Raw genomic sequence first — 27984 nt, forward strand, 5'->3', positions numbered from 1 at the left:
TCACAGTCTTTCATGAACTTAAGGGTTTCTCCTGCCAATCCATGTTCATGTACATGTATATGCGGGTGTTTAATTGGCTTTTCACACATGTAGTGTGCAAGCGCATGATAAACACTTCTGATAGGGAAACTTCTGTGAAAGGCAAGGTTGAAGAAAATGTGATTACACAGAGCGTTACATACTCATATAATAATTCCATGCAAAGTCCAACTAAAGCTGAAACAAACACAAAGTAACCTCTAGAAGTCTAAAGAAGTTGGCTTCCACCAAGGACGTGGAGTATTGAATCACTAATAAGCAGCAAATGCTTCCACAATAAGGGCAGGGATAGATAAACATTTGATTACCGATCTGCTGCATGGTCACAGTTACACAGTAACCAGGTTACTACAGTGCAGATAAATGTGTTGCTGCGTTACCCAAGTTTTTTAGAGTGACCTGGTTTATTGTGTGCGTGTAAACCTAGTGAGTCTTTTCTTTGTTCTGCTGCAGCACCAAACACACAACCTTGACATTAACTCATGCTGAGATTAGATAGAGTTCTTGTCCGGGTTACTGGGTAATTTTCATTCTATGATGGGAGGTTGGGGGGATCCAATGGAGGGAGAAGCAGAGAAAGGTTTAACACTTGGACTTTTATTTTACCGTCAATGGCTCCATGTCCATAGCCTTAAATGCTCTGACCAGGTGGTTATTTTAAGAGAAGGGCACCGGCCTTCCTCTTTGTCTGCACCTCCATAATGAACCACACGTCTATAGTCTATGCTGTTTATCAAACATACAACACAACCAGTTGCAAACAGACGTAGATTATTTTAATATATTCCTCATTTTGTCGGAGTTTGCAGAATGTTGTTTGTTAGTTTAAGTGTTTCAGTCCCTTCAGTGACCAGAATGCGTTATGCAAACTCTTTTCAAAAAACCTTTTCATATTGTGTGCACGTTTGATGTTGTTCCGTCCTAAATGTGTTACATTGCGTCAGCTTCACAGCCCATATGGTATTGCCTTTTCCCCGCCAATTACACTTGTTATCTATGTTAGCTCTCTACGATAATTAATGATAAATCTTTTTATAGAAACTGCTCCAAAACAAGTGAATTCATGTGTTTGTATAGTACTGGTAGTGACCATTAAAATCCATTGTGATGAGAATCTGCACATTAATTTTGTTCATGTAGTGTGTCTAACACTGTCCAGTCTAAATGCCTATATATTGGATACATGCAATACATATACATGTATAATACAAACCAAGCACCCTCCCAATTTAGCCTGCAGGTGTATGTTCATGGTGACACAGATGAGCCAGATGCAAGACGCACAGTTCAATAACACAGTCTGCATTACAGGACTTTTTTTCTATTAAGTGAAATTGTAGCTGCAGCACCAATGTATCCGTTTAATAATGTAGTAGTTTCTTTGTCCCCATTATTTTTTTGGTATTTTTGCCTTTATTGCAATATTCAAAGTATTAATATACAATGCCTCTCCTTGCTGGTGATGTGTTGCATGCATGTTTTTTCTTAAGTTCAAAGTTCAAGTAAAGTTCACTGGATTTTGTGTTGTATTAAATGCACAACAATCCGGTGTCCACCAGGGTGTAATGTAAACAGGTTTTTTTTATTTGAATTAGGGCTATCCTCAACCAAAGGCATTTTTTTCCCGTCAAGTTTCGTTGACTAATTAATTAGTTGATTTTATGGAATATCTGTAAAAACCAAACAAATACAAGTTTCTTTTTAAATGTTGTGTTATCCAGAAGTTTGCTCATATTCTTTTTTTAAATAAGTCATTCAGCATCAAAAAAGCATAAAAAAGACTGATTGAAATCTTAGTCCATTAGACCAAAACAACCAGTTAGTCGACTAATCAATTTATCAATATAATCAATTTAATAGATGCGTATTCTATTACACAACAGGACGACATTGTCACTCTTTATCTCACTGTGACTGCATGGTGGAGGGTGACCCTGGTCATTTTCACATCATCCACCTCTGCCCACCCCCTTTCTGCTGGGAAGCCCCCGCTCAGCCTCTCCCTGCCAAACTGTTCATTAACAGAGGCTGGTTGGCCGCCTGTGTGCTAATTATACCGGGTTGGAGAGTCTGGCTAATTAGCCGGCATCGCTGTGCTGACCCCCTGTGCTTCTGTTTTCATCACTATCTCCTGGTTGCCTCCAGTCTTTTGATCTGCCTTCTGCCCTGTGTCTGTTTTTGATCTGTGGCTTCACATGCAAATCAGCCAGGGATTAGTACAGGGCTAAAATTTAAAATAAATATAGGGATTAGATAAAGTCAAATATGCTCTCTGGTTATTGGAAGATTATAAACAACTTTTATTTAGTCTTTTTCATTGATTGATTTGGTAATGATCATTAGAACGTTTTTTCTTGGCTCTATGTTTTTTTTGACCCTGAGGTAAGAATAATTGTTATTAACTGCTGTTCATGCTGCAAAGGAAGGAGACCTTTTTCAGGGCATAATTGTACCAATTTAACAAGTGGATAAGCTTATAAGCTTTATTTGTATGGAAGCGCAGTGTTCTGCTGCCACAAATTGGAAGAAAAAAAACCCATCTGCGCCTGCTTACCCCTTATCATCCTAATCAAGGTCATAGTCACCATCAATTCACCTCAAAACAGTTGTCACCATCCTTCTTTTTAGCAGCTGGATACACTGCATACTGATGCACTCATTCCAGCTCAAACTATAGATTGTTTGCTGGATTAGCTATCATTGAAAACGGTACACCAGCAGCAAGAAAAGACATAGTAAAATAAAGATAGTATTCTACTCTATCGTACAACACAATGTTAAATTGCTGCCTGTCTGTGCATGTGACATCTGGGAAATCCTATTGGCTCCCATATTAACGGCAGCTGAAGGGCAACCTCCTTGCTGCGTCATCCATTCAACATGTAACACCCCCTGGCTTTGTTTTGCCATTATAGCCCTCTTGTGTTGAGTCTAGTGATTGACTCCATCATTGCTTTTGGCGAGGCACTCTACTTCCCCTGCTGTTCTGCTGAGGCAGCGCCACCCAGTCTGTCTTGAATGTCCCATTAAGACCCAATTAGGCTGTAAAAGGGGATGGGAGCCACGGGGTAGACCCTGCCGTCCCACAGCTCCCAGAAAGGATGTGTTAATGGACAACCTAGTGTGCTCAGTGATGTGTACTCGTTTACAGGGTTCATTTTGTGCACATTACAGCTTGCCCTGGTGAATCTTTAAATGGCAGCTTGCAAATCAGTCATAGCTGACACTTTACACCTGCAAGGCTGGATGTTGACTTTTCATTTTGAGAGGTGAGCTACAAGTGGTCGAGAATCAGAAAATGATACTAGTATGATTAGTTATTTATTATTCATTTAAATAATTTATGACGTAAAAATACAAAAATATTGGAGTATTGGGTTTATATGCATGGCCATGTTGGTCCAGCACTGGTCCACTGAAATAGTTTAAGAACTGTTTGACGGCTGGCCATGAAATGTTATCATGGTCCCCAGAGGTTAAATAATGGGAATTGATCCTGACTTGTTTTATTGAGAAATAGCCGCTAACAAAGCTCTTATTCTGTGATCAACACATTTCCCAATGAATTCTTCACAATAAAAGTCCAGCGGAATTATGTTATATAAAAGCTCTCATTTTAAAGCAGCAAAATCAGGAAATATTTGGTCTTCATCAGCAGTAACTTCACACGACTCAGAGGGAGTATCTCCCGTCTGGCGGGGGAAGATGATTGAGACCTATGTTTGATAAATTGTCCAAATTGTGCCCACATGCTGTCCACACCTCACAGAGATCAGAACTCAATACGGGCCCGGCCACATCGGCATGTGGTCTGGTTGATCGCAACCCAACGCGAGCAAGGTCCATACTTGGAGCGTGCAGACTTGACAACGTGCATCCTGGCATAATAGCAAGACAAAAGTCGCACTGAAAAGAAAAGTGTAACCACAACGTTACAGACATATTCTTATTCAGGAGGCCAAGTGTCAGTCTTCACGGTCTGTGATTATGGTTGACCACTTCTTAGATTCTGGCAGACGGACACGTGTCAAGCAGCTCTCAAGGCTCAAGGGACTGGATGTTTTTGTGGATTCGCCAAAATGACCTTGGTTGGCCTGTAATCATTTCATCATTGTGTCTTTTTTACTGAGAGTATTTTCCATTGTCTGGGAACATTTAAGTCATGTTTCAGCCATCAAAAGCTGAAGTGACAGTCGATAAAAATACATGATCCATCTGCAGCTGAATGTGGCTCTTAGTCGCCATTGTTCATTCATGTAGCTGGAGGAAACAAAGTAAGGGGGGGGGGGGGGCAAGAGGATAATCCTTCAGGATCAGCTGTGTGTGGGCGGACATGAGTAAGTGGAGCTGGCTCAGCCTCTCTCTTCCTCTCTACTGTCTGTCTCTCTACCTCTCTTGTTTTTTCATCTGTCCTTAACTGACGCACTGACTGACTGCTGGCCTGCGTGTCGGGGCTGCTAATTGGACAACGAGCACTGTATGTGCTTGTGTCATTTGCCCCATCTCTCTCCATGAAAATGATGATTTGGCAAAAAGGAGAAATATGTTGGCTACCGTAGCGACCACTTCTAACAGCATTCCAGTTACAGTGTGATTGATATTAAAGACAGTTTTTCAGGCCTGCTGTCAAAGCTAGATCCTGCCTACATGTTTTCTTTAACACCCCAATTTAATTAATTCAACTCAGACATGATTCTCAATAACTGATTGGTTTGGATGTGGATTATGTTTTGCCTCAAACTGTGAGGTGTTACTTATGCATCTACTGTGCATTCACACCGTCACGTGTGATAGAGGAGTTTAAAGACCCTTAGGATGATGGACGTCTCAGATAAGCCGACCATCAGCATCGAAGACTTTGGCTTGGCAGTCAGAGACATGTTGCTGTGAGATTCTCAGGAATCATGTTACATTTAATACTTTGAAAGCAACACTTTACTTTAAGCGGTAAAGAGTCATTAAATAAATAGTTCATTACATACTATGATGTAGTTTTCCACAGCTAGAAGGACTTTTTAAATGCTTATTTATGTACAGTATTTATCATCTATTATAACTTCTCCTGTAAAGACATATTTTACAGTGTTTTACTATATTGTCATTCATTAAGTGTGTATACTTTGCCTCCACCTACAGTATGGGTCCCCACTGTTGGTGACATATACATCTACTTTAAAGCAAATGTTTATATATTGCCAATAAATGCAGAATTCACTGATTTTCTGCATTTCACAAAGTCACTTCCAGGTTTGTTTTCAAATGCACCCTCTCCTAGCTGTGTCATTGAACGCCTTTCTGTTAGCAAACATGGTAATGTATTATTGTAGGCAGGGCGTAGGTTAAGGCAGAATAACCTGAACACAGTATGTAACACTGGTTAGCCAGTTTTGTTGCTTTATTTTTTATGTCGATATGTACAGCCACTCACTCTTCGGGGTCCCGAGTGTCACTTGAGGAAGTTCTCAGTTTCTCTCCGTCAATCAAACAGTTTAACCTTCTGCTGTGACGGCTGAGGAGGTTAGCAGGAGGCTAAACTAAACTATGAGCAACATTTTCTCTCCATCTCTGAAACTCTTCACTGATATTGTAGCTCCCTAGAGCATAGAATCACAGTTTGTCATCTCAAATGTATGTGATATCGATTCTGGCACCCAGTGTGACATTTTCAATGTGTAACTTAAAGCCACTACTCTGAGGTGATTAGTGTTCGCCTCCAGTCTTTCCTTTGTTTTACCTCCAGGTAGCACAGTGACGTAATCATTGTCGGCTGTAAAATGGTCAATTAAGATGATGTTTCAATTCCTTCATGTCTGATTGAAAAACAAAAAGAGTCTTGGACTTACTGTCCCTTCAATATCTTGACTTTTATGTTAATCAGAATTTTATATAAGGCATTCAAATGAAGTATTCAAGTTTGTCTATGGCAGCTGAAATGTAATCAGCTCCGTTTCACATCAGGACTTACTGTACCAATCACGGATAGACGCCTGGAAGACGGACAAAAGAATAATTTCTCTTTGTCCTATAATATATGAGGTGTGAAGCCTGTGCAGACTGACAGTGAAATTGCAGATTGCAAGAAAGATCTGAGGAGCCTGAATGAGGCTCAGCTACACTAGACCAGAGGCCAGTGTCAAACTGACTGAAATGGCAAACAGCAACATTGATCACTGTGGCGCCTCACCGTATGATACTGTCTGCTCTCACCGACATACGTGTCATGCTGCTCCCCTTACTGATGATTTATTCCTCCTGGGTCAAGCTCCTATCATTCATTTCTTATTTGTTTCTGTCTTTCCTGGGAGGATGAAACTCCTGTTTTATAGAGAATACAAAGACAGGAGTTCTTACAAATAGGTTCAGTGAAAGATGAAAAAGAAATGGACTAGCCTGGATCATTTTTTCAATGCAAATCCACTTAAACGGATTCCAACTCTGGAAGAGAATAACCGGACAGCCCAATATGAGAATGAACAGGAGAGCACTTGGAAAAGTGGCAGTCCTCCAGTTTTCAGAGGGGAGTGCTTCATAAGCTGCAGGTTGAGTGCACGAGATGAATGAATGTGTGCGTGCATGTGGCAGGGACCCTACACTGTATAATGTCAGCGCTGCAGTGGAGTTGTAATCAATCAGTCCTATAACACTTACCTTCAATTGACACCTAAATATAATAACAGTCACATTTGCCATATGGGCCATTGCTTCATGCATACATATGCATCATGCTGTCGGTTTGCATATGCTTACATTTACTCTTTTTCCATTCACTGCTGAGTGTACAGCAGAATAGAGCAGGGTTAAAACAGGTTGTGCTTGTTCAACAGATCTTTTAAAAAAGCTTCCTGATTCACTTAACACCCACAGATATTTACTCAAGGTAGAGTTTGTTCCCAGTGCCATTTGTTTGCTTTGACACCATATGTTATTGAATTGTAAATGTTCTGCAGAGACACACAAAGGGCCAAATGGAATAGACTCAGTTAAAGCCATGCTATTGGTTCAGCTCACTCCACTGAAATACCCCTTGATTTGTGAATGAATTAAAGAATCCCCCCATCATTGCCTGTTTTGACTGTATAGAAATTGTACTCTTTTTTTCACCCTTATTCGAGTATCCAAGTTATCCAAATATTTCAAATGGATGCTGGCTCGTTGGCCAGTGATGATGAGCACCGGATAAAACGATGGGCTCTGCTTTTACTCGAAAGTGTAAAGTAGGGCCTGGGAATAACAAATGCAAACCTAACACAAGAGATGGGTTGTTTTATTTGGGCTTTAATACATGTCGAGTCCACATAACAGTGTCAGAATATTGTGTTCATCAGCAAGTTTTACAAAAGATGAGGCATAACTATACATATGTGGTGATGGCTAACAATCGGAAAATGATCTCATTACTTTACATGCATGCATTGCATTCTCCTGTAGGTTCAACTCCACTATTGTTTTGGATTATATAAGTTTTAAAAACGTATTTGATGGGCTGAATAAAACATGGTTAAGGCATGATGCAGTAATATAGCTTAACTGTGAGCGTTAAACTGCAAGAGGAGATTCAAGCCTTTTTTTTTTTTTACATCCTGTCAAATTCTCATTAAAGCACCATTAAAACACAATTAACACTCTGGACTGATGGGTGATAAAATATTGGCAGATGCTATTAGAACCCAGGTGTCAGAAGCCAGCTATAATATTTGCACCCAGGCAAAAAGCAAATATAGTTATTTACATACAGTGTATATGCTAGAGACAAGCACCCAGGTGTTTGTAGCCAAATTAGCTATTTGCACCCGACCTGGGTACACATTAGATACTGTATATATAAATGTCGCCCACTGTAGGATATGTATATTTTACTAGAACCTAACCAATTGATGCTTCAACCTAACCAAGTACTTTTGTTGCTTAAACCTACCAAACTGTGACTAGAAACTGAAAATACAAAAAAGATGACCAAGAGAATAATAAGTCAGCTAAGTGTAAGAATAAGCTGGACTTAAATCCCAGACGCCTGGGTGAAAGTCTTGAAATCAACCCATTCATCCACCACAAACTACTCTCTACAAATACTTTGTTTATCTGTATACTACTACTACTACTACTACTACTACTACTACTACTATTATTATTTGTACTACTAAATCCTTTGCGCAGAGAGCAATTCAGCAAACTATTTCTAAATTTCTCCGTGAAATCAAATCTTAGCCAACCTCGTGAATAACTACTTTCCCATTTTTTAATGTCATTTTAACTTGGGGATAGATTCCAGGAAGTGATTCATGACAGATAACTCACTCCCGGTCTCCTACGAAGACTTCCGCTAACCTACATGCTGCAGAATGCTTATCTGACATAACAAGTTTCTCTGTCCTAATGCATTTCATCTTGTGCCTTGTGTATGGCCTTTTTACACCTCTCCAATTCTGCAGATATTGCACATAAATAATTGTACATAATCCATAAAAACACAAGGTCCTCTAGTATAGTAAACTAGCACAGTTGACTGTTAACTCCTACATGTTATGTTCTCCTGTTAGTGTCATACATTATTTACTTGTTGGGTGTGGGGTTGCTGTTGTGGTTTCTTTATGAATAACCCACTGGCAGTTTAATTAATATTGACATCAACAAATCCGTGAACATGCAAATATTTTTTGTTTAACATGTGAGAACAAAATCAAAAAATCAAAAAGGTTGGAGTGCTGGACTTTATTAAATCATAACGTAGCAGAAGCCAACAACAATCGTGTTATCTTAACAAAGACATGATTCAGCTTTTTCACTACCTAACGGCACACAAACATGTGCAGTGAACTCTGCATTTAACCCTAATGCTTTTCAGATTGATCATTATGGTATTTAATGGAGAGCCTGGAGCAACGACCTTTGATAATAGGAGGCCAATGATGAGTGAAAAGCTCCAATAGCTTTGATGACTATTTACTCATTTGTGAACAAACCATTTATTGAATGGCCAAAAGCAAACCAGTACACAGAACAGGCAGTGTCTCTTTCACATGCAGAACACACTCATTCTCACATGTTCACAAGAGTTTCTATGGAGTAATGAAAATCAAAAATTAAGAAGCAAAATATTCATGTCTTTTCCACAACAGTCTCTATTTGGGTAGTCAATGTAATCATGTCATTGTAATAATTAAATATCCATTTTTGATGCTCTTGGATTTAATGCTAAGCCCATTGAGTACAAACACTTCCATTCTCACTCACTGATGTGATCAGTGAAAATAGAAAGATAACCCCAAAACAGTTGTTTAATAAAAGGCTCTTACTAGATTGATTGGCTAGCACTTGGAGTTGTATAAGAAAAGAAAAGAAGCGGTGATTGCAGTCAGTCGGCAATCAAGCAATGATTCGTCTGCTGAGTGAATTTCATTTCCGTGACACACAATGGTCCTGTGATGCAGGAGGATGATTACAACTTCCATTTTCCTTCAACAACGTGTCTAAGTGTCCGAGGATGCAGCCGAAGTTGGCTGAAGGCAGGATAGACGTTTATGAAATTATGGCCATAAACAACAAAGTGATTTTTCCCCCATCCTGTTCAGAATTTAGTGTATACATTGATGTAATTCTAATTCTCTCTGCCATTTGATTCAATTACATACAGTTTATTTTTCTTCTTCCAAACACTATGACAGCTCTACAAATGTAAAATGTACAAAATAACTAAAATTAACAAAAACATATGTAAAACTTACAATAAAGTACTAGTTAAAAATACTTTCATATCCATCCATATTTTGTCAATTACTTCTGCTGAACAGAAGGTCAGACAATTATTCAATACATTGTTATGAATCCGTGTTTTTAACCTCCAAGTGTCCAGGTTTTAATAACATAAAGAGCATGTGCCCTAAGAGCACTAACCAATTAATGTTGATTCATTTATCTGTTTTTTCAGTCATGTCATCATTTCAGGCTTTTTATGGCTCTTTTTTTTTGTCTTTTTATTTTTCCAGGATCCCAGAACGAAGCACAAGTTCAAGATCCACACCTACACGAGCCCCACTTTCTGTGACCACTGTGGCTCCCTGCTGTATGGCCTCATCCACCAGGGCATGAAATGTGACTGTGAGTACTTCATTTAATACCTGCCACCTCTCGATCAGCGTTTAAGAGGGTTTCAAATATTACAATTTTGTTATTGTATAACATTAATAAATATCAGTTTATAATGCCAATTCTGTGTATCAATTGTTGGGGACCCGGAAGTAGATGCTCAGGAAGAAGGACAATCAATCCTCCACTACTCTATTGTACAGGTCAATGAGGATTAAGTATGACACACATGGGAAAATAATAGTTTGCTGTAAGTGGCTCTACACAACTTATTTTCTGTTTCAGAGACATTTTATTATGTGCATTATCAGCCTCCTGAAACTGTTCCATCTCACTGAATATCACAGACTTGTGTATTTCCCCTCCTCCTTGACTTCCACTCATTAAGCTCACTCCTCATCTATTTTCAGTCTGCAGCTATGCTCCCCGCACCATGAATAGGCCGCCTTTATTAATATCCCTTCCTCCCTCGTCTTCACTTTAATCTTGTGTTAGTGGATTAGTCTGAATGCCTTAATGAGCTCCTAAATACATTATTCTCCACCTGCTACAGACCACCAGATATGCCTAATGATTGCTCCAGGGTGTACATAAATAGAGACGTGGAGCGTCAAATTATTTCGGCAGATCAATCGCGCCGCTAAAAGATTACACTGTAGTATTTTTAAGCACTGGTAAACCATGTGACTCAAATTGTTCTCATAAAGAATAAGGTAGCAGCATGGCCATTTTTTCTATTAATCCCTTACCTGCTGGCTCTGTGGCCTGATGACGTAACCAACGCTAACTGTTCCCAATCCACGACAGGATGCTTCAGCTGGCTGACACACATGCCATGTATGCATGACATCACAGGGCTGAATCTGGGTCATAACCTTGTTATATCCTCTTTCACACAGCTTTCATAAAAACAACCTTTGACATTATGCCCCATATGTATAACGCATGGAATGAAATTGAAATGTTTTCTAATATACAGTAGACAAAGATAGACATTTATAAAGCAGCTTACTGTATTTGAACATTAAGCCGTAAGAGGTTGCACGCGCTGCTTTTATAATATGATGCTTTAGTGAACACAGATATTCTGTTAACATCATGAATCGTTACCATAACTGAAGATCATAGCTGTATTTTTTAATGAAATATGAAATGCATTCAACTTTATTTAAACTGTCATAGGCATGTTCTTCACAACAGCTTCAATTTTTCAGTCATTTCTGAGAAAGCCCTGAGCCTTTCAGTTTGGTTTGCATCAACTGCATTAGGCTAATCTTTATTTATATGAAAACCCTCCTTGCTAATGTCTTTCATCTCCTTTCTGCCCCTCCAGCCTGCGACATGAATGTCCACAACCAATGTGTTATGAACGTGCCCAGTCTGTGTGGAATGGATTACACCGAACGGAGGGGGCGTCTTTTCCTCAAGTGTGAGGTCACTGGGGACAAGCTGCAGGTCACAGGTAGGCCTCATAACTTGCCCCTCTCTAGTAGCACACACCTTGAAGTTAATGGGCTTGAAAATATGTGTTTGTGTGTATATGTGTGTCCATCCCTGCTATCAGAGAAGTGAATTCAACTGCTAACGGTATGGCTGGCCTTGGGACTAGCAGCTCTGAGCACCCTGCAGAGGCTTTTCCCTTTTGTTGCCCAGATCGATTTAACCTCTCATGCTTAACATTATCCTGTAAGAAGAAAAAAAAAACATTCACAGTTACAACACACTTGGAAGGCAATCCCAATCCAAATATGTAGTCCGCTGCGTGGGCCTCGTGCTGTTACCCTTTTTAAACAGTCACGACTTGCTCCATGTTGGCTGGAGTTTCTGATGTAACTGAATTGTCTCTGCAGAGCAAATGAAACACCTGATACATTTATTTAAGTCTCATCAGAATCGCACAAAGACGGGATCCGAGCGCTCTGCTTCTAAGCGGGCCGTGGCTTTACAATCATCCGTCTCACCATTATTCAATAGAAGGCTATTCCTCATGATCCATGCCAGCCACTTTAATTGCTAATGCCTGCGGTTTCAATGACACACCTGTCTTTGCCTACCGGGCTGGGAAAAGGATGTAATGAGTTACTATTTATAGCATTTACTTAATGTGATGTAATCAACGGTGATGTACTCTTTTGGAGGTGTTTCAAATCCTTTAGAAATCTTCTCATAGCCGTTTGTTAATATTGTCGGATCAGCCACGTCCAATCTATACGTTAATGTTTTGGATAAAGTTCTATGAATGTTCCATTTATTTATTTACCCTTTATCCCATGTTTATTTATCTTTGGCAGGCATTGGTCGTTTCCCAAATACAATGCATTCAACAAAATATAGGCTTAAGTATTTCAGTTTTGCAATTTTACAAATTATTTGACAACTGAATGGAATTGTTGACTCTGCAGAGGGTGTTGAATAATCCTCTGAGAGCAAATAATAGCAGACCATGCAGCTGTGGTTAAGAGAGATTGAGATAATTTCATGCATAATCTGTCAAATGTATCTGTTGTGACGTTGTGAGTCCTCGGCTAAAAGTAGCACAGAATGAACATTGTTTGTGTGATTCTGCTGTGAGTGCAGAGTTGTCAGTTGTGAACATGCAGTGAGGTCTTAAAGGAACTGTGTGGTCCTCACGCTGTCAGAGGATGCCGCATCGCTGGAGCAGCTCAGTTATGAATAGTGACTGGTTGCACAAGTTTATTCTGTTTATGAAGCAATGATGTAGAAGTTTATACAGCCTTCTGTCTGTGCAGAAACACGGGTAGATTAAACAGAATAAAACAGCATAGCAATGGTTATTGCTTTCTATAAAATAAATAAAGAGTGGTATATACGCAATGGCCAAACTATCTTCATGGTTCTGAGTTCATTCGGTAAATACGTGTGGTACAACAGTGTATTTTGGTTCAGGGGCCCACTTTGCCTTGTGTTTTCCGAGGCATGCTGTACAGTTAATCCCCCGGCTGTAACGGTGCATTAGCACATCTGATAGAACAATAGTTACGGCAAGGAGCTGACAAATAATCATTCAATTAGCCGGTTAACAGAGGTCAGTGGATCACAAGTCCCTCGCACTGGACTTCACTGACTTATTAACTTATCAAATTATCACCAGGAGGACCAGAGTGAATGTGTGCAGGGCACTGGTGAAACATTTAACACAAACACTTGTGCATGTTTGTCTCATTCACTGCGGTACTGTGCTCATTATTCAACCACAAAAACACTAAAGTTTGCTCTCCATAATTATAATTAGCATGTTTGCACACGCACAAGCCAATTCTAATGTCACATTAATCTGTGTCACACTTAGCCTCAATGAGAAAAATGCAAAATGTAAACTCAAATGGAGAAATAGATGAACACTTTATGTGTACGAAAGCCCTGATTATGAATAATGATGACTAATACCATGCATGATCTTGCCAAACGTCTGTCTCTGAACTTCAGCAAACTCACATAAACTAATTTGCTTTTCCAGAGCATTTTTTTCTTTTTCATCGCTTTAAATACTGTATATCCAACTAGGTTTGTCAGGAGTTGATAGATATGTAGAATCTAAAATGTTTTTCATGGACAACTGTTGAAATACATAAAAAGTGACAGTAGTTTAAACACAGTCAAGTCAAGACATAGTGATAATGGACAAATATTTACTCTAGATTTTGGGCTGAGACCATGGTTTTTCCTTTCTCCATCTGGTCGAACCTCGTAACATGCATTCATCTCTCACAGGCCAGTCTTAGGCTTGATTAAACATGTCCTCTGAAATAACAGAGATTTGTAGCATAAAATACATACTCTTAAGTACAACAAAACACTTGAAAGAACAGGATTAAGGTTATACTGAAGACTGCAAAATAGAATTCCTGACAAAAGCAACTATGTTTTCTGCCTCCCTTCCTTCCACTTTCTGTTTCATCTGCTCTCCAACAAATTCAAGGAACTCAGAACATCCTGCTGCTTAACATGGCTATAATAGCACTGACCCTCTTCACACAGTCACAGGCTGTATCTTCTTTAGAAACATTCCAGTCCGATAATGCTTTCGTTTTTTGCTGAAACGCGCACCGCCCCAGACTGCTGTCAACTCATGCTATATGTGTGAAAATGTATGCATATATATATTTCACACTTGTACGCACGCAGGTTCACATGAATGTCTATGTGTGTACACCAGGGAGAGGAAGCCACCATTATCACCTGCAGCAGTGCAGACTCCTGGCCATCTGTGCTACATAGTAACCAATTCCTGATGTGAACAGGCATGTTGTCATTTGCATGTGTGTGTGTGTGTGTGTGTGTGTGTGTGTGTGTGTGTGTGTGTGTGTGTGTGTGTGTGTGTGTGTGTGTGTGTGTGTGTGTGTGTGTGTGTGTGTGTGTGTGTGTGTGTGTGTGTGTGTGTGTGTGTGTGTGTGTGTGCGCTTGTAGGCGTGTGTATGGAATTGCTGTACCAGCAATACCAGCCCACTCAGACCAGATTGCATCATAGATTACATTAGCTGTGCAGACCGCTTGCCAGGCACAATTGTGTTCCATTGGTGAAGGTGCTTGGCGGGGAAGAGGGGCAGTGGATGGCAGTGAGGAGGAAACTCTGCATCACTTTTACATGGATCCGTCCACTAACATCCTTTTGTTAGGGCATGTATGCGCTGACTGTGCATTTGTGCATGCATTTTTGTCCACAAGTAGTGTGTAGAGACCGAGCCTAAGTTGGCTGTTGATGGGCAGAACTGTGAATACATCCAAGTTGTAGGCTGGCTGCCATAAATCAAAATGTCTTGGGTTCTATCCATACACCTGTCAAAGTATTGATATTAATAATTAGTAAGGAATGCAGTTATATTTTCAATGTGAAACAAGTAATGATTCAATTGTTATGATAGACTTCAAATAAGACGTGGATGAGTCACCGTGGTTTGTGGACTACAGTTTTAAGGCTTTAAATTTGGCATTTTGGCAGTCGCCATCTTGTTTTGCAAACAGAAGTGACATAAGAGGGTGGAGCTCAGTACAACAGAACGCTGAATAAGACATTTTAGGCGATCAAAAATGTTACAATAAACTTTAATGAACTGAAAACACATTTTTAAAAGGTTAACATTCTAAGACAAAAACACAGATAACACTCAGACCCCACAATGCCGTGGTAGCAACCTGTCAATCACAAGGTAGCCCCGCCCTAAAGCATACCCTGCTTCATGGTCTATTTTACTCTAAATGGACCATTTTTTACTAAATTTTACTTAGCTAATAAATAATAAAAGTGATAAGTAGGGACATTTTCTCACATACTTCTATATGATCTGACTTCTTTTTTACAACCAGAGGAGTCGCCCCCTGATGGCCATTAGAAAGATTGCAAGTTTAGGGCACTTCTGCATCTCCTTCACAGACCTGGAGGTTCTCGTCTGTTTATTAAGTCTTTTGTGTAAGTTGCCTAACTCCTTCTATGACACTTGCTCTTAAACAGAAGTGAAGCTGTTGACACAAATCCCACTCCTCTGTGCCAGACACTAAAAAGGTTTCTTAGAGCCATCTGAGTCAACTGAAAGATATATGCCTGAATTACACCAAAACCTATTTTATTTAGCTTGTCAGGATGTTTTTTGTTCCCCAGGTCAAATGAAACAGGTTCAAATGAGGTTTAAGAGCAAAATGCCAGACTGACATCTGGTCTGGAAAGTCGTCAGATTCTTTGTATTCTTCAGTATTGGTATTGGCTAATGCACCTTTAAGTACTGACACAAACACATGCACACACACATGAACACACACACAAACACACACACACACACACACACACACAATGTCCTGAACTTTCTTGACTCAAATGAAATTTTTATAGAAGCACGGGCAGATATCATTTAAAAAAAGCCATAACCCCATAACCAAATTTACGTGGTTCATATATCTTTACCACAAACCCCATGTTTCATATTTTCCTGACTATTTGTCATCCAAATCCGCAACTGGATTAATAATGATCTCACTGTGAATGAAACAATGATACTCCTCAGTTTCTGTCATACATGCAGACTTTTTAATGGATTTGTTTTGACGTATTAGCCTGGCATACACAGGTCTTCAATCCCAAAAAGAAATTTACAATAAACAAAAATATGTTTATACTTTAAATGCCTGGAATAAGCGATGCAACATGGTGCTTTTAGGGGGGGAAGCTGCAAAAGGATCCAACCCAGTGACTCCTGTCTGTTCTGCGATTCACCAATATCCAGAGCCAAAGTGTTGAACAGGAAGTTACATGTCTGCCAGGGGAAGCAGCTGTCCTTTAAACCCGTACATGGACCCACTCATGAACTCCACTCAGACCAACAGAGAACAGATTCTCTGGCAGCGACACTGAGATGGCTCCATGAAATAGTGAGTCACACAGAAACATAGAGATTATCTGTGCAGTTTCCAGTAAGTTTTCGAGGATGTGTGTTTGTGTCAGTTGGGGAGAAGTCGAGATGGGAGGGGAGGTGCTGAAGGAGACAAATACAAGTTCTGTGTCTGAAGGACGGACGTAGCCCGCTAACCTCGTCCTCCGCCTCTCATTCCAGCCGACACACAGCTCCTCTCTGTCCATTGTTGCTGAGGACCCAACCTCCTGTTGGTTTCAGCAACCCTATTGTTCATTGACTCAGTGCATATATCTAGTGTACACTTCTGAGAAGGCATTTCTGTCATTTTTGTCAATATTCTTTTTTTCATAATTATCCTCATCCACGTGTGTATGTGAATGTGCACACTGTCGCTCAAAAAGCTTGGAATTGCCTGCTGCAAAACAGAATACATTACAGTCAGATGGCAGAGAGGACTTTTCTCTATATTTCTGAATTGTCTTTCATGCTATTCATTCGTAGAAGGTCTTCTTTACAAATGGATGTTATTGTGAATGAAGGGTTGCTGTACGAAAACTCTGTAAAATGGCTGAACCAGCCTGACAATTGAAAGGACAATTCTGAACATTCGTAAGCAAATTGTAAAACAGTAAAAACAGTGTTCTACCCTGGCATGTAACACTGTGGTGACGTCAACTAAACTTAACTTTTAATCATTTTATTCTGCCTCTTTTGGGGCCAAAACTATTTTTAAATGTAAATAACACATTTGGTGTCTATGATACTCGTTTTGTCTCTGTTAAAATAGTCATTATTGAAGGAAAGAAGAAAAACATCAATATAACAGCTGATTCATAACTTTTCGAGCGCAGTGTATACTGTATATATGTGTGTGTGCAGGAGTGTGTGCGTATTCTTTCCTCATGCAGATCCTCTGGGAGTGTGTGAGAGACAGTGGTAATAATTACATTTCAGTTTGTTCCCTCGTTGACTCACCCAGTTCTGGAGAAGAAGCCTCATTTAACAAGCCCTCTGCTCCCCGTCTCGCTTCACTCTGCCTCAGCCTTGTCATTCCTTTTTTTTCTTTTCTTCTCTTGCCTCAACGTCCAAATGTGTTTTCTGCATTTTGTTACACTAATGCTGCTGTAGGTGTCAATGTGTTTTATATGTAGGTGCGGTGTAGGTGTGTGCAGGTCAGATTGGTGCACAGAGTAGATATAAGATGTGGGTGGATCAGGGGAAGCTAGATTTTACTTTTGGACTCTTCTGGAGGTGTAGCAGTCCTTCACAGTAAAAAGACAAAATCCACTCTTAAACACTGTTAAGAGCGTCCGGCTGATGTAGCTGTAGCAACAATCTCCCTTTCATTTCTGAGTCTATTTCACTGCCACTTTCATAATTATCACCGTAGATAGCGGGCCAAATGTAGAAAGTGTAACATCAGAAATATATATCAACAGTGCTGCTACCTTGGAAGATTAATATCTAACTGAAACTTTAATGGTAACTTCTGGTGTCTGCAGAAACTCAGGCAGAAATCAAACAAACAATTCAATTCAATTCAGTTTATTTTGTATAGCCCAGAATCACAAATTACAAATTTGCCTCAGAGGGCTTTACAATCTGTGCACATGCGACATCCTCTGTCCTTCCCTCACATCGGCACAGGAAAAACTCCCTAAAAAAAACTTTAACAGGGAGAAAAAAGGAAGAAACCTATGGGAGAACGACAGAGGAGGGATCCTTCTCCCAGGATGGACAGAATGCAATAGATGTCATGTGTACAGAATGAGCAGCATAACAGTTCTTAGATACAACACATTCAATGTATATGAAACATTATTCTTTAGTATGTTTTTTCTCCGGGTTGTTACACAGCATTCTGGGAAATGTAGGACAAACTGCCGATGAACCGAACAGTTCCACAATACTTTGCAACACAGCTTAATAAGGTGTTAAAATACGTCCTGTGTACGATATCCTGTGCAGCAACACTGTACAGTAGTTATATATGTTTGTCCCACCTTCAGCCCTCATATCTGTGTCAATCATCTCACTCTAACTATATCACCTCATACTTTTTAAGGCTATTTTAGGGTGTCAGCTGTTAACCGTCGCAGCACATCCTCCATACAACCCCTTCTTCCCCGTTGAGCTAAAAGTTCCAATCAGAGTCGGTAAATTAGTGAAACGTCAAAGTTTGCCAACTTTATTTAATTCTGTAGTTCTTCAAATTTTTGAACATTTAGTTTCTTTATGTGCTGCATGCAGATCTGCAGAGTCAGCCTCTTTATCACTTCTGAGTTACCTACCAGTAAGTTATTAATTCATCCAATCATTCAAACACCAAATGATATCCTGTCTTTGACTGTTTGCTTCCTGGATCCAAGGAAGACTTGCTGGAGGGCAGAGTTGGATCAAGGGTTCTATCTGGGGTTTGGATGACAATCGATAATCGCCGCCCGATGCTCTGAAGGCTGCTGGCTTATTGCTACTGCTTCCAGTCTTCAGCCCTTTCCTAGCAATCATTTCCATTTCTTTGTCGTTTCTGATTCATCATGCAGAAAAGCCAACAGGTTCTTGCCAAGAGAAAAATCTACTTCAAGTCATTTTCCCCATGAATCAGAGCTCAGATGGAGCAGCTGACAGCACTTGTGTCGGTACCGACGCCAGCACTTTTTCCACTGCAGAGAGCTGGCCAATGGGACGCCAGTTTGTCACGTCTTAATGTTCTGTAGTGAACTTCCTGGCTATCTAACTTTGTGTTTGGAGTGAAAATATGATCCACCACAACAGTACTGCAATTCTAATAAAGATATTGTCATTTTAAAAAATTATATGTATATATAACAGTTTATTTTTTTATTCCACATTATGTTGCCAATTTAAAGAAATAAATCAATTTTGCTGAGATTATCCAATTACTCATACTGGAGGTAAGATGGTCACTCCACTTCCTTAATGCTGAAAATAATAATAATAATAATAATAATAATAATAATAATAATAATAATAATATGCTATATTTATATATAGCACATTTCATACAGACTATGTAGCTAAAAGTGCTGCACATTTTAAAAATTAAAAATAAATGAATACAGAAAATTCACATGATGTAATACTACATTAAAAAGCTAAAAGTCCTGCTGCTCATTTTCAGTATTGGGGTGTAAAAGGAGCACAGAGTTACTCTGAGTTGGTGGAGTGCCACTCTGGTTTCACAGACTGCATTTACACAGGGAGGTGAAGAACAAACATGGCTCGCCATTTTTTTTTTTTTTTGAGGTAGGGTCATCTGCTGTCAGCTGAAGACAAGGCTGTGTGTGTTTGGCTGTGTGTTTTCACGCATTATGTGAACGCCTGGAAGAACGTAGGAATGACTGCAATGTAGCGGCTCGGTTATCGTGTCACTGTGCCCTCAGAACACACTGGAATGTTTTCATACACAGATACACCTATAACAACTTGATAATAAGAAAGTAAACCATTTGTACACACACAAAGACAAAAGAAGTTGTGATGTGATGCGACAACTTAAGCTTTTTGCTTCCTGTAAAACCTTTTTCCCCGACATAATAAACTCTAAGTAATTTAAATATTTGCTTTCCTATTTGAGTTCCTATTTGGACACTTGGTTGCTCCCATCACTATGAACAGGTTTTTCTGGTACATATGTTGCATGCAGTAATGAACAGATCTTGAAATGTGTGACAAATTGTGGAGAAAAATAACCAACTAGGGCTGTGAAAAATACCAACCCTCTCTGACAGTTAAAGAGTTAAAGACCCTGTGTGATTATTATTGTCATGGGTAATAACATATCACACAGTTTCAATAGACCCATCTTAGCATTACGGTTGGCCTCCATCGTACTCAAACATACAGGCTCTCTCCTCCTTTCTGTGTCTCTGTTGAGATCATAGAGCAGCTGAACTTGGTTTCTATGTGATTTCTGCCGCCAGACTCCCAGAAGTCATGTCATTGGTATTCCCAGTCTGTTGTCTCTGCCCTGCCACAGCTCCCTCTTCTCAGCATGTCGCACACTGTCTTCACACCATTTAAATATATGCCTCTGCCTTTCATCGCTTCACTTTGTTTTCCTGTCTTGCTTGGCCTTTCTTTCTTCTTTGTTTTTCTCTCTCATTGTTCATTCTTTCTCATTTTGCAAAGCCAAAATGAACTGCCTGTTGGCCCATTTTTAAAAGAAAGAGATTCCCAATGGATTTCAGTCTGCATCACAATGAGCCTCCTAGATGGTGTGCAACAATTCAACCTCTCCAAAGATATGAGCAACACGCAACATTAGAGACTTAGAAGCTCTTATCTCACATGTGACCGTTAGTTTTCTCAACAAGAAGGAGTACAACTTTATACAGTTAGCAGGGCTGTATAAAGATCTCTCCTCCTTTATTTGTTGTTGTTCGTTTAGTAAGTATGGTTGCATAGAGCAGAGTCCCAGCTGTTTTTTTGTAGGAACTTTTGAACTTACTCTCCTGTGTAGATGCGAGCCAAGATAGTTGTGGAGACTTGGTATCCAGGCAACCATCTCAAGACCCATATAACCCCCTCTTCCTTTGTCCTATTGTTTGTCAGTGTGTGTGTTTTTGCATATGCATGTGTTTCTAAATTAATCTGCACACAGATGAATGGAATCATTATGCACTTTGCACTCTTAAGACATAAACTACAAAATAGTTTTTTTCATTTAACAAAGATAATTTGAACTTTACCAGGAACTGTCAGCGACACAGATAACTTGGACATTGAGGTTAGTGAACGTCTCTGCAGTACATCTGAAAGAGATTAAGACTACACACACATCTTTTTTATGTTTATGTGCCACACAGTAATATGGAAGGAAACGCTCTGTGCCAGCCAAGCTAAATCCGACAGTCTAGGATGCCCCTTACTGGTCATAACTGGAAGTATAGTTTGCAGTAGCAGTCTCCTGTCTGTAGTCAATAAATGCATTATCTTAAAACTGTTTTTTATATTTGTATTTCCCTTCCCCATCTGAGCTCTAGTTTTGTTACTTTTTAAGGATATATTTTTTTATCATATATGTATATTTGGTATAAAAATATTATCCTAAAAAATGTCCAGCGTATAATCAAGTTAATACTGTTTAATTTTTACCTTTATAATAACTGGAGATAAAGAGAGTCTGCTGAGGATGATTTAACTTGATGTATTACTGAGACATATTACATGACCTCAAGCTCAATCCACTGAACAATGTCTGTTTGTAGGCTTTTTATAAAAGTAATTTGGGTGCTGTGACTTTGCATACAGACGGGCATGTAGGACATATTCAAAACATTACCTTTTACGACTCAAGAGTTAGAAGCTGAGGAATTAAAGGAAGTATTTGAAGCTGAAGGTACATAAATTGCATGTTACATAGAACTGCACCTAAATCTGACATATGTGACTTACTGTATGTGTAGATTGTCTATGTAGATTAATATCACCCAGGTTAAACACTGTCTGGGTGAAAACAATCTATCCGCTGGACTGCAGGTGTAGATTATTACATCTGAAGACAGAAAGGTGACATTAAGACTGCTTCATGAATTGTTATTTATTTTTGTTATAGTTATTCTTCTGATAGACAACCTACGACATGTCTGCAGCCAGCAGTTTTTTTCACCCATAATAACTATCATGATATTAATAATGATATTATTAATTTTAATAATAATAATAATAATACATTTTATTTGTATAGCGGTTGAAAAAAGGTACTTAAAGTTAATTTAAGCCAGTTTTACATCAGCATCCATTCCAAGGTTGTTACATTTCACCTCTTTTGTCGAAATGAAAAGAGATGGGAATGAGGTAGAGGTGTCAGGGCTCAAATTTTATCTGAACATCTAAGAAACTGGCCAAAAAACAAATGTATTTCAGTCCTCCCTTCTCTGGAGAAGAGTGCATCTATATGAGACCGTGCTCAAGTGCAAATACAGCATACAGCGAGTTGTTCTTTATGGCCTGCAGACGGGCTTTACACTTTTCTATTGGATTTCTGAGGAGGCAGAGGGTTGCCAGCTTGGGTTCACTCAATACCTTCCCACACCTCCAGTTGTTTCTGTAAGCTGCTGTCTGTCCGTCTCTCTTCTTTCTCTTGCTGAGTGTGTATACTCTACTGCAGCTCACATATAACTTCACACATCGTTACCATCGCTCAACACCTGAATCCCCCACCACAGGGTCTGGGATTAAAGAAAACATTGGGAAAGGTATTTTATGTTGTCTTATTAAAAAGCCACCGAAATCATAATAGCATCATAATATAAATAGTAAACTGTAATGTTTAACTTTTGTGGCCTCCTATGAGGAAAATAATCGTACTGTGGTGTTGTTCTCTCTGGCCTTTGCAACAGTTGCTGAGTTAACTCAGTGGTGACAATCCCTCATTGACTTTGTTCATTTATCCCTCTTAATCCCATCAATACTGTATCTCACTCAGAGGATTCCAGCTAACACCGTGGGTTTAGCCGTTCTCTTGTGCAGTCTTACTGTCTTCCTGGCTTAGTGTCTTCCTCACTAGGTCAAAGGTCATTTAGCATCTTCCCTGCGCAAGCGCCCAATGTGGACTGACTAAACTGAGGTTTAGCGATGCAAGGAAGCAAAATCACTGTCACTTTGGGGATGCGTGATGTGGAGATAAATACAGTATGTCTGTACGTCTCAGTGTGTGTGTGTGTGTGTGTGTGTGTGTGTGTGTGTGTGTGTGTGTGTGTGTGTGTGTGTGTGTGTGTGTATTGTGTGTGTGTGTGTGTGTGTGTGTGTGTGTGTGTGTGTGTGTGTGTGTGTGTGTGTGTGTGTGTGTGTGTGTGCACTGTACTGTAGCTCACGTCTGGCACCACTCCAATGCTCAGTGCTAATGGAGTGCTAATGTCCCTGGTGTGCCGTTGTTTACTGAACAGCTAAATACAGGAGGACAGGATGGGAGCCTTCGCCTACTTAAGCATGTCACAGCCTGCAAGTTTGAATCACTGCTCTCATAACACTTCCTCCGTTTGCTCCCTATACGGCTCGGCAATCCTCAAAGGCCGTGACTCGCCATTTGATCTTGAACACCTGCGATTTATTCTACTGATGTTCACCTGTTGCTTAAAAAAGAAAGCATCCGTTTCTTCCTGGCCAACGCGCTTTGTATTGTATAAACCGCACAGAATTTGAATGAAGACAGCATGCTCATTAAGCTGTTCAAACGAGGCTAATTTAATCCAGCAGGTATCAGTATGGTAACTAGCAGCTCATTAGGAGTTATAAGTGTGCTGAGTATTGGAAACACTGTGCTGCACCTCATTTAGGGAGACTCAGCGGTGCAAATTAGAACATAGCTTTACAGAGTCACTTACAAACTATGTAGTCAAACTGTGTCTCTGTATACGTAATAATAATATCCTCCTATTCTTTATCTCCCGATCAGTGACTGAGGGGAAAAACCTGATCCCCATGGATCCCAATGGCCTCTCTGATCCGTATGTCAAGCTCAAGCTCGTACCAGACCCCAAACATGAGACCAAGCAGAAGACCAAAACCATTCGCTCCAACCTCAACCCCAGATGGAACGATACCTTTTCCTTGTGAGTAAATGACCAGTTGTCACCTTTGTCCAACCACATGCTACTGTACACTTTAGGATATATTACAATGTGACACAAAGATGAGTGTTAATGTCAGCAGTAGATTAAAAAAAGTGACTGAAGCAGCTATTTATTCTGATACATATTCTAATGTTGATACTAATAAGATTATTATACTTCTACCACTACTTATGCTGGTGGAAGTATAAGAAAAAGAAAACCAATATATAAATAAATATATGTATATATATATATTTTTTTTTCTACAATTTATTTGACAGAATATAATAATTAACCATTTACATAAATTAACAAGACAAATATAAATGACTGGAAGAACAAAACTTACAATATTGTATCATACCCAACTCCCCAAAATAGATTTTTAAACTGTTAGAGTGTACATATCTGTTATAGTATTTTTTTCATTTATAGTATTAGTTCATTTTTTATACTTTATTAATGTGTTTGACTTTGCACTACTTTGCTTGTATTTATTTTTCTTCTTAAAATTAAGTTTCTTGTATGCACCAAACACCTTGGCAAATTCCCTGTATGTGAAAATCCTACTTGGCAGCAAACATATTCTGATTCATTTTTACCAAATGCAATATTATATTTATCATCCTAACCCTTTAATCTATGGACCTACATAGAAACTTACTCTGGTCTGCACCTCGCTGTGTCAGTTTTACGAAACTAACAATGTTACCACCACTGTCAGTGTTGTACTTAAAAAAGTAATAATTACAAATGCATTTTTTATTTTTCTGCATATTCATGAAAATCCTTTTTTTTAAAAACTCTTTTACAACTTAGATAAGCACTTCTGCTACTGTTACTACACATGGTAACCTTTAACGCTTGAGTGCAGAGTTTTAGAATCATTAACATATTTGATTTTAAATGTAATTGTGACAAAAAACCTGATATAACCATCATGTGTACCGTCTCTCTGTGTTGCATAGCAAGCTGAAGGCGACTGACAAGGACCGCAGGCTGTCGGTGGAGGTGTGGGACTGGGACCGGACCACTAGGAATGACTTCATGGGGGCCCTCTCCTTCGGCGTGTCGGAGCTCATAAAGGCTCCAGTCTGTGGCTGGTAACGCTCGACTCCATATTACTGTTGACCCTCACGCATGGTTTTAAATTACACACAGTGGTAGTTTTCAGTTTGAATCCCAGCAGCTATGAAACTCACCCACACTTTCCTGCTTTAAAATATGTTATTAAACACTTAAAGACTTCATAAAAGTTGTATTGTTTAACAAAATAACTGTTAAATAATAGCAGCTGCTTTTCTTCCACCAAGCGTTTAAGTTTCACCTCCTTGAGAATTACATTTTTTGCATTTTTTTTTTTTACTTATCTCAATCTATCTGTCACTTAATTCACAATTAAATGATATGACAAAAATATAATATAATACTGTATAATTTTGGTTGTACTGCCTGTATAAGCACTAATAGCTATATCGGTCACAAATATTAATAGCACAAGCTCAAAGAGGCAGCATAAGAAACACAAGTGTAAACAGTTCAGCAGTGAAGGTGTATAAAGCTCACCTCCTTTGCCTCTTTGTATCCAGTGAACTTAGTTGCTTACATCACAGCTCTTCAGGAGCACAGCGCCCTCTAAGGCCCACAGGTGGATAATAACTGTTTCTGAACTCATTGACAGCCACCGGGAGCCAAACCATCAGTCAGTTTGGCCCAGAGAAGAAGAATAGATTGTCACGTTTCACTTATTTAATTGACAGTTGTGTTTGATTTTGTCTGGATATGCGCGTCATGAAGTGTAAGCAGGTGTCAAAAACCTCAGAGGCAAAGAGACGGCTGCTTTACCATAAACTACATTAAGGCCCAGCAGGTCAACCTCAGTTGAAGTGGAGTAGTTAAATTGAACTGAACTGAATGTTTCCCTGTATGTGTCTTCCATCTTCCCTCTTCTTGTTTCTCTCTTCCAGGTATAAGTTATTGTGCCAGGAGGAAGGGGAGTACTACAATGTTCCCATCTCAGAGGAGGATGACGGGAATGAGGAACTCAGGCAGAAATTTGAGGTGACGATTGCACTGAAATATTCACCATTGTCATTTGTTTGTTTGTCCGTCTGTCTGTTTGTTGACTTGAATTATTATCTTGACATCTTGTCTTTACAACATTAAAGCAGGTCTTTATATTTATATCAGCCAACCTTGTTCGTTGTTGACGATGACGTAGTATTCTGCCCGGCTGTGTGGCTAAGGCCACCTATGGTCTTTCCTTTAGTCACTCTAACCTTGTTAATCCCATCCAGACATCGTTGTCCTTAATTCACTACAAAGTGGTGAGTATGAGTTTGTACATGGCTGGTCCAGCCAATCTAAACTCTAAAACAAGCATGTGTATTAGAGCTTGAAATTATACCGAATGGTCACATCCCCTCAGCCACAGCTGTAAATGTCAGCCGCAGCTTTCAAAGACCTCCTCAGCGTGCGGTCTCTTGAACATGTGAGTTGTGTGTTCGTCACCTATTGTTAGCGTTTTGTTCCTCCATCAGAGAGATTCGTGTCTGGATGGAATCAAAGCAGCCCACCGGCAGCCTTTGATATGTCTGTTTTTTTAATCTACAGAGACTTTTTCTGTGACAAAGACTTATTTGATGCCAGAAGGCCAGAGATGTTCTGATACCACAACATGTTAGGAACTAGTATTTCAGGAGTTTGTGTCATGATACCTAATTGCCGGGGGCAGTTATTTAAAATGTGGTGGGATTGAAAACATTTTAAAACGTTTTATTTTTTATTTTTTTATAAAGCAATAATACATTCTCTTTCTATTACAAGCAGTCACATTTAAACATTAGTGTAGTGCTTTTCAGACTTTGTAATTAATGGAGCCCCTCCTATGATACATTCATTTATACATACATAAATATTCTCGAGCACTTGTAAGAAACTCATATTGAAGTTGCTTAGTGAAGTTTTAACCAGACAAATGTAGTACTATTTCCATTTAAGAGGATTAATGTAAACTTTTCAGCCATTGGTTATGAAGTTCAGTGATGACCATCATCTTGTCACCTTTTTAATCATAAAGTAAAAAGTGAATTTTATGAACAGTATTGGATTGTATAAAATCAAAAGTAAATCATACACTTCTTCATCTCACAGAATGCCTCCCACAACACACACACACACACACACACACACACACACACACACACACACACACACACACACACACACACACACACACACACACACACACACACACACACACACACACACACACACACACACATTTTACAAGACCCTTTTCCAGCGGAGCCCACTGATGAGACACTGTTGCCTTTTCCTTCATTCAATTCTCTGCATCGCTGTGTCCTGCTGAGCTCCTCTGATTGTCTGGGTCTTGACAAGGTCTCTGGAAAAAAGTCTTTTTACAGCTCATTTTCATGACATTTCTGCCAAGCAGAGTGGAAAGTTGTGGACAAAAGAAGAAAGAAGGGCAAGGCTAAACGTCACAAAGGTCATGGTTGTAAAACCAACAATATTTTGAAGGATGCATGAGAATGGGGAACATTTGTTTCCAGTGATGACTATTGTTATTTTGGATCTTCATATGTGAGAGGATCATGTCATGAGGACAGAGTACAGAGAAAAGAAGTGAAGGATGGGAGTGTTGATTAACGTCAGAATAGAGCCTGACCTTCTTTAACTTCTCTGCATTTGGTTGCCATAGGAACAGGTCCACAAGTACATAATATTCACCACAATGGGAGGTATCATGGATGCTTTGTGTGTAACCGTTCAACAGCACCCTGCTCACACACACATGCTTGTGCTTGGGTGTTTCAGCAACCACGGTCACTCTTGACTCTCCCAAATAAAATAAAAAAATCAGCCTCTATAATTTTAAATTTCAGCACGTAATACAT

The 27984-nt window shown here is 39.4% G+C and overlaps 1 protein-coding gene across 1 annotated transcript in view; it reads left to right on the plus strand.

Annotated features, from left to right (window-relative positions):
• Positions 1-27984, plus strand: part of prkcaa (protein kinase C, alpha, a) — a 138382-nt gene that overhangs the window by 64012 nt on the left and 46386 nt on the right. The window contains exons 4-8 of the mRNA XM_054605313.1: positions 10023-10134; positions 11456-11584; positions 23908-24064; positions 25033-25167; positions 26032-26125. Of these exons, the coding sequence (XP_054461288.1) occupies positions 10023-10134; positions 11456-11584; positions 23908-24064; positions 25033-25167; positions 26032-26125 (627 nt within the window). The remainder of the gene's footprint in view (positions 1-10022; positions 10135-11455; positions 11585-23907; positions 24065-25032; positions 25168-26031; positions 26126-27984) is intronic.

This window comes from Anoplopoma fimbria, chromosome 9, assembly GCF_027596085.1.
Source record: "Anoplopoma fimbria isolate UVic2021 breed Golden Eagle Sablefish chromosome 9, Afim_UVic_2022, whole genome shotgun sequence".
In the NCBI taxonomy this organism is placed as follows: Eukaryota; Metazoa; Chordata; class Actinopteri; order Perciformes; family Anoplopomatidae; genus Anoplopoma; species Anoplopoma fimbria.